This window comes from Vespa crabro, chromosome 24, assembly GCF_910589235.1.
Source record: "Vespa crabro chromosome 24, iyVesCrab1.2, whole genome shotgun sequence".
Classification (NCBI taxonomy): domain Eukaryota; kingdom Metazoa; phylum Arthropoda; class Insecta; order Hymenoptera; family Vespidae; genus Vespa; species Vespa crabro.
This window is the reverse complement of record NC_060978.1, coordinates 768611-777086: the sequence shown is the minus strand read 5'-3', so window position 1 is coordinate 777086 and position 8476 is coordinate 768611. Positions and strand designations below refer to the sequence as shown.

At 40.8% G+C, this 8476-nt stretch overlaps 1 protein-coding gene across 1 annotated transcript in view; it reads right to left on the bottom strand.

Moving 5' to 3' along the window:
* The window catches only part of LOC124432336 (cytochrome P450 18a1), a 4719-nt gene extending 1261 nt beyond the window's left edge, over nucleotides 1–3458 (bottom strand). The window contains exons 1-5 of the mRNA XM_046981243.1: nucleotides 2939–3458; nucleotides 2372–2493; nucleotides 1707–2136; nucleotides 1132–1396; nucleotides 1–428 (exon numbers count right to left, since the gene is read on the bottom strand). The exon at nucleotides 1–428 is cut by the window's left edge and continues 1261 nt beyond it. Of these exons, the coding sequence (XP_046837199.1) occupies nucleotides 5–428; nucleotides 1132–1396; nucleotides 1707–2136; nucleotides 2372–2493; nucleotides 2939–3311 (1614 nt within the window). The 5' untranslated portion in view covers nucleotides 3312–3458 and the 3' untranslated portion in view covers nucleotides 1–4. The remainder of the gene's footprint in view (nucleotides 429–1131; nucleotides 1397–1706; nucleotides 2137–2371; nucleotides 2494–2938) is intronic.
* Between the last annotated feature and the right edge of the window lie 5018 nt (nucleotides 3459–8476).

Below are 8476 nucleotides of genomic sequence, written 5' to 3'. Positions count from 1 at the left end.
TCATTCAGAGACTGCCAACGTTACGAAGTGGCCCGCTAGAAGGTTCGTTCGGGTCGCACTCGAGGAGATCGAGGTTCTTTCGAAATAGGCAAACCTTGAATGGGTCTGGGGTTACGGTGACACCTGCGTTACCGCGCAAACTCGGCAACGAGGCGCCCTCAGGTAGCCTAAGATCGAATGTATGTAAGAGCGAACTGAAGAATAGGAAGAGTTCCATGCGCGCTAGCACGTCGCCGAGACACATCCGCCTACCGACACCAAACGGCATGAAATACTCCGGTTTACAGACCTTTCCTTCGGCGGAAAGGAAACGAGTAGGACGAAACTCCTCTGGTTCATTCCATAATTCCGGATCCATGTGTACTGCATGCAATAGTGGTACAACTTGAGAGCCAGCCGGTATCGTGTAACCATTCAATGTTACATCCCTGTAAGATAAATTTAACAAGGTGGGTGATTAAGAAGAGAAGAGAGTCTTTTGAATAAATAATATATATATATATATATATATATATATAAAACAAAACAAAAAACAGCAAACGAAAACAAAAGAAAAGGAAAAATAAACAAGTCGGTATATAATCGTCTAACGAGAGATTAATGGTGAGGCGTGATATCTTTGTCGTTTCTAATGGCGGACACGTGTACACTTAAGTAAGTTAATAATGTAGTTTCTCACTTTCGAGCAATGAAACACGACCGCACGATACGTCTCTTGGATTTCTTGGCTCCTTTGTTCGCGCACACGATGGAAACGGTGTCGTCGACCTCGAACCAACCAAGCCCGAGTAAAGGTGGGCCCGGCCGAAAAGCAGACAGGGGGCCACGCACCTTTGCTTTCACTTTTGCTTGCCGAATAATCGGCAATCGCGAACGAACGAGATTCCGACATTATAGCAGACTACACGCGGAACGCCTTCGTAGAAGGAAGACCGAGTGGTCAGTTGTGAAATCCCGATTCGAATTCCCGCCCAATCGAACGGACACGCCGATTAAACTTTTACTCTTCTTCTTCTTCTTTTTTTTTCCTTTCTTTCTCTCTCTCTCTCTCTCTCTCTCTCTCTTTCTTTTTTTTTTGTATCGATATCAAGACAAGACAATGAAAAAAAATGTTCTGAACTGTTCGCTCACCTTGTGGTAGCATGAGTCGTTCCCAACGGGACGATGCTCGATCTTCTTAAGACTTCGAGTATCGTTGCCTCGGTCACCGGAAGAAACGGTAGATCTTCCAATGCCGGCATTCTCGATCTTCCGACTACCTGATCCAATTCTTCCTGTACCGCTTTAGCAGCCTCGGGGTGGTGCAACATGAGAATCACTGCCCATTCCAATGTGGTCTTGACCGTTTCCATGCCGGCGGAGAAAAGATCCCCGAGAATCTGTTGCATTTGACGATCTGCGAAAGGGTAAATGAGAAACGGAGTTTTTAGAGGCAAAAAAATAAAAATAAAAATAAAAAAAACAAACAAACAAACAAAAAGAAAAGAAAAAGAAGAAACGAGTAAAACAGAACAATGAAAGCAGAACATGAAAGAAAAAAAAAAAAAAAAGAAGAAAAAAATTACACCGGAAATAATATGCATTGATTTTGTCTTTTCTTTATTTCTTCTTTATTTATTTTTTTTTCTCTTTTTCTTCTCTCTCTCTCTCTCTCTCTCTCTCTCTTTCTCTCTATCTTTTCAGAACAAACGATCTCGATTACTCACCGTGATTCTTGCCTTGAAACAGCAGTGCCTCGCGTCCTTCGGCCTTAGCCTTCTGGATTTCCAAGAGATAAGCGTCGACGAGATCGCGAATGTTGTTCTCGTCGAAGGTGACTCGATGCTGGTCGACCGTTTCTTGAAAGAAATCAGCCATTTCGGCACGATTCTGCGAGATCTTGTTTTGAACTTTTTGAAGACAAGGAAGATAACGCATAATCGGTATAAAATTAACAGCCGCTATACTGCCGAATAATTTGAATCCTTCTTCGATCAGATCCATGAACCTTTTGAATCTTGAATCACCGTGATGGAAGCGAACTCCCATGATGATCGAACAGATCACATTGCTGATCGACATACCGAGGGAAGGTGATACGTCCGTCGGTGCTCCTTGTCTCGACAATAAACCTTGGATAAAAGTATCGACCTCTCTCTGTAATCAAATCGCGATCGCGTTTCGTTCGTTATTTTAACATTTCACGGTCATCGACACCGATATATATATATATATATATATATATATATATATATATATATATGTATATAAAATTCGTTTCTTGCACGATCGAGATAACGATAATCAAAATGAAGAGAGGGGTGAAAAAAAAGAAAAGATAAAATGAATAATGGATAATGAAAATTTTGATCGATCGATAACTAAGACTCACCATAATTCTAGACTCCATGATCTTCTTTCCAGCACCCATGTAAGTCATTCCAAAACTACGAAGTTTCTCGTGGAGGAACCTTCTTTGATCCTTCCACATAGCGCCCTCGGTATTAATGACACCTATGAAAAAGAATAAAGAGATCCTAAGCCGTGCGAACTCACGTATGCGGTACACGCGGATACTCGTTTCGTTTTCGCGACATCAGTGCCGATCAGTCCGACCTATCGCGCGGACGATCGATTACAACATCGCATAGTACGAGTTAGCATTGACCGAGAAGTTGAAACGAGAGAGGTGTGGAAACGATGCGCTAAAATAGACTGTGATCGATCCATCGATCTATCGCGATCTATCGCGATCGATATTCGCGAAGTCTCAGAAGTAAGAGTAAGAAGTAAAAAAAAAAAAAAAAAAGAAAAGGAAAAATGGAAAAACAGAAAGAAAAAGAAAGAAAGAAAATAGAAAAGAAGAATTCAAAAGGACGATTTTTACGAAACTAACGAATGATATCTCGGATTAGTTAAAAACTTATCGATGATATATAATGATCGTTTGTACACTCACCGTATCCACCGAGGATGTTGATGAATTCTGTGTGCGGTCTACCGCTGAACTCCTCGCGACGGAAAGTATCGCGGATAACCCGATAATCGCTTAAAACAACGACGAGTTGTGTTCCGAGGCGTGCGCTAAACATCGAGCCGTACTTCTTTGCCAGCTCGCCGTACTGTAGGTGGACGTCCCCTTTGAGGAAAGGTAGGTAGCCAAAGACTGGCACGCCCCACGGGCCGGGCGGTAGGGTACGGATGTACCTCAGCCACTGAATGCACCTCACAATCAGGAGTACACCCAAGAACACGAGGAGGGTGTATAGAGCCTCGATCCTGGTGCCGCCCATCGCTTTCCAGATCCACTGTGCCGCGTGTTCCACCAACATATTGTCGAGTTCGTCTTTTTCTTGTCGATAAATAGATCCCGGTTGTAGTGTGAACGATAGTCGATAACTAATACTCGATACAATCGATCGGTACCGTAACGATATACACTCAAGTGTTTGTTGCTTCGCGGTATCACCAATTTTATATATATATATATATATGTTGTGTGTATATATATATATTTTTTATATATGTGTATATATATATATATATATATATATATGTATCTATATATATATCGTTGAATGGGGTAAGGGACCCCTCTCTTTTTCTCAAAGACGAATGAAGAGAAAAAAGAGAAAAAAGTAAAAAAAAGAAAAAAAAGCGAAAAAAAAAATAAGAAACAACAACAACAAAAAAGATAAGAAATGGAAAAGGCCGATTCCCGATATATCGCTCTAGCACGCGACTCTTCTCTCTTTCGGTCGATCCTCGAAAGCGTGCGCGTGCGTTTCGGAGGATCGCAATCCGTGATACTACTCTCTCAACTACCGATCCTCGTCGGCGGGCGACTCGCTCGCCACTCTCGCGTGAAACGATCAGGAGTACGCCAAACGAAAAGAGAGGATATATGGAGTTGGTTAAAAGGGAGGGGGAGAGAGCTCTTGATAGAGATTGATAGGAGCGAGCGAGAGAGACGGAGAGAGGAATAGGTGATATGAGACTAAGATTGAGAGAGAGAGAGAGAGAAAGAGAAAGAGATAGGAAGAGGGAAAAGAGAGGAGAAAAGGAAAAAGAGAGAAAGGGAGGAGAAGAAGAGATAGATAGATAGATAGAGAGAGAGAGAGAGAGAGAGAGAGAAAAAAGTCGGTCACAGCCGCAGCCGAATTCGCCGGCGCTCGTCACGTCGGGAGTCGTGCGAGCCACGGGAGGATTGAGTGTGTACTAACATACACCTTCTTGTCCTTGCCTGTCTTATATAGTGACTCATCAGGCAGCGGCCCCACGGCGGCCCCTCTGTGCGGCGGGGTGGGGGCGCCCCGTAGATCAGCGGCGGCAGCAGCAGCAGCAGCAGCAGCAGCAGCAGCAGCAGGAGCACAGAACGGCACAGCATAGCATAACACAGTACAACAGAACAGATCACAGAACAGTACGGCAAAGTACAGTACACATGGCACAATATACAATAGAAAAGTACGGCACGACGGAGAAGAGGCACGATAGAACGCAGAATACCTTAGCGTAGCATAGTACAAAAGTAACAGAAAGAGTAACAGTTACAACAGCAACAGCAGCAGCAACAGCAACGTTTGCAGTAGCACACGTTGAGAAGATCATTCGGACTTCGTCACCTCGTACAGTGGTGAGGGCTCAAAAGGGGAGGGGAGAAAGGGGCAGAGAGTACGATCGTCAGCCACGAGGGTGGTGGGCAGAACACGAGCGAGGGTGCGAGGGCGGACCAAACCCTCGGGCCCCCCGCAACGGACCCCGCAAAGTCCGGAGAGAGTCCCTCTGCTGAATGGTGGGGGTAAATGTGGCTTCTCGCCACGGAGAGCCGCTTCGAGCACTCAGACGGCGCGATGCGGCGCTAGTGAGCGCGTCGTCCGCTCCGATAATATTTTCGTATATTAAAATCCTCATGCCATATAATGGCAATATATCTTCCGCCTTTTTATTACGACGTTATTATCGCATATTTCTCGCATTTAATTATAGTGCGGATTGTCAAAAGGAAGTGTGCAAATTTTGAGTTCCATTTCTATTTCTATTATTGATTGTTATTTAACTCGAAAGAGGCGTCGACGATTGGTTCATCGGTAACGTCGAACGTCCTGATATCGAGCGATCGCTTCGTTCGTGTAATTTCGTAATCCCGATGTGTCAAATGTTTAATATTTCAACCAATGATCTCTCTCATGCACGTTTTATAACTTACGAAGTCAAATCATACGGTACGACACACGAGTACGTACGTACGTATGTTACGTATGTATATATATGTATGTATTAATATATGTATATATGTACGTAAAAAAAGAAAAAAAGAAAAAAAAATTTTTGTGCGGATACATTTATAAGTGTTGAGATAACGAAAATAATAATATTTTATTAAAGAAACGACGAACGTATTTAAAGATTTCCGTCGATCGTCGTTCTTAATCATCGTAGACGTTTTTTTTTTTTTCTTTCTTCTTTTCCTTTTTCTTTTTTATTTAATGATTTAGACGTGGTATCAACGCGTAAATAAACGATAACGAGGTATCACTTTAACGAATCGTAAAATACGAATGGACGAAAATTTTCGGTACTAACCATGCACGAGAGAAGCACGTTACGAAGAACGTCTGACCTATTTGTGTATATTTATTCGTCCGGTACGGTGCAACCTGTCCAAATAAGGGGAACCGCATTCGGACAAACGATACCGGCCTACAGGCCGTGCAAAATGCTCGTCCATCCTCGCCATAACTGGCGAAAAGCGCGCTCTCCTTCCGTTCCCTACCTGTTTCTCCTCTAAGGGTGAGTGAGTCACTTCGTTCGTGGATATTATGATTTAAAAAGAGAGAAAAGAAAAGGAAAAAAAAAAGAAGAAGAAGGAAAAAAAGAAAAAAGCACAGAAAAGGGAAGAAAGAAGAGGAACAAAAGAAATACAAAAAAAAAAAGAAAGAAAAGAAAAGAACAATAATAAATAATTAATTAACTCATTAATTGTTGTATCTATTCTCTCAATTAAATATACTGCTTTTTTTTTGAATTCTCTAAACGACGTTTAACCGGTAGCCACTCGATAAATCTCTCTCTCTCTCTCTCTCTCTCTCTCTGTCTCTGTCTCTGTCTTTGTCTCTGTCTCTCTCTCTCTCTCGGTCATTGGTGCCGTCGATAACCGATTTACATCGCATGCGACTTATCATTATCCTTCGTTTTACTCGGCACGTACTTACTTACTTACTTACTCGCGCTTCAACGAAAAAAAAAGAAAGAGAAAAAAAAAGAAGAAAAAAAGAAACATTTTATTGCGATTCGATAGCGATGTCGTCATCGCTACGGTCGTTCTGGACGTTCGTATACGTATGATCCTTGAAAGATTATTATTGCGATTGAGAAGAACGGCAATGATTTTATTCGGAGCAACGACACCTTCTTATCGGTGTTGTAACAGCAACGAGTGAGCGATGATGACCCGAAGGCCATTCGCTATTCTCGAAAACTTTTTATAATCCAGGAACCACCAGATTAATGTCCAAATTAATGCTCGAATTAATCTCCAATATAAGTTCTTGTTTACACGTGCTCATCTCTAAATGATTTGAACGAATTCATTCTAAATCTAATCCAATCATTTCCTGTTCTTCTACGATTGATCGATCGATCGATCGATCAATCAATCAATTTTTCAATGTTTATATATATATATATATATATATATTATGTATATATGTATGCATGTGTATACACACATATATGTATATAATATAATATAATCATTCCATCAGACACTCGAAACACCTACAGAATCGGATTACAATGGTATTCGTACGTTACGCAGAAAGTCGATTCTCGGACGGAAATCATTATAAAAAAAAAAAAAAAATGAGAGAGAGAGAGAGAGAGAGAGAGAAAGAGAAAAAAAGCAATGAAAAGAAAAAAAATCTGAGAAACGCGAACATATTCGAAATAATGGATCTAGGGATAATGCGCTTTTAACTTTAATCGTAGGCGTAGCCAAGCAAATAATCATGGCGATGGCGATACCAGAGCACACGAGCTTACTCTCTAAGAATGCAACACACGTTTTCGAGATTGCATTCCTCGGTCGTTGATCCAAAACGACGTCGACGTGACGATTCTTCTTCGTTGATACTTCATTGTCGTTTTCTTCGTCGATTTCTTCGTACCACGGGAAAGAGGTATCGATTCCTGGAAAAGGATCGTTCAAGACGAGAGGATGAGTGAAGGAAGAGGACACGCTCTCTCTCTCTCTCTCTCTCCCTCTCTTTCTCTTTCTTTCTCTCTCATTCTCATCTTAGCTATGATCATTTCAATCATCCTCAAGGAGCATACCGATACTTTGTATGCGTCAAACGAGATTAAAAAACGTCCGTTTGACGACGAATTAAAAAGTAAATTCTCATTGGTATTTAACAAACCAAAGCGAATGATTTTTAATTCGCACATGCATAATTAAGATTTCTACTTTTTCACGATATACGTTAGAAATATTTTTGCAGAAATATTTTTAATATAAATTAAATATATATATATATATATATATATATATATATATATATATATATATATATATATATATACCGTTCGCTTTGATTCACGTTGATCTTCTTTTATACAAATTTTTTCGATCATCCTGAATTATATCCAAGCGCCGTAGTTCTTTTCCTTTTTTCTTCTTTACTTTTTTCTTTTTTTTTCTTTTTTTCTTTTTACTTTTTCTACATCATTAAAGCTCGAAAATTAATTTGAAAGGAACCGCGATGATAACGAAAAGGTAATAATTTTTTACTTCCTTCGTGCGAGCCAACGGGGCAAGCTTAACACGACGAAAGAAACGAGGGAAAAAAGTTTTCCTTTTGAGAAAATTCTCAAAGTCGAAGTAAATCTCTCGTTGGTCTTTCGACTGATTTCATGATTGTGAAGCAAAGTGTGGACGTTTTAAGAAATAAAGAAAGAAAGAAAAAAAAACAAACAAACAAACAAACAAACAAACAAACAAACAAACAAACAAACAAGCAAACAAAAAAAGAAGAAAGAGAAGAAAAGAAAACAGCAGAACCGACTTACTCGCTGACGCGATACTTTTTCGTTAAAAATGAAAGGAAATATCGTGAAAAGGAGCGCGGTTTTGTTTTACTCGTGAAGGTAAAAAGTTGAATGAACTCTCCTTGTATATGAGAGCCCGTAGCCCGAAGCCCGAGCCCGGCGAGTGCGCGAACGCGAACACTATTACAAGTAAGAGCGCACGAGTACGATCGCGCGAGCGCGTTAGCGATAAGATCTCTTCTTCCTCCGGATCTTGCCTTTTTTTCTTTTATCTTTTTGCCTCCTTGGACGTGAATGAAAGCGGGGAGGAACGCGCTCGTTGAGTTACAATAGGAAAAATAGTATAGTCGTGAAACTTAAAGAAATAAAATAAGATGATTTGATCCATGGAAAGATTGAACGGGGTTGAGAAGGAGAAGGAGGAGGAGGAAGAGGAGGAGGAGGAGCA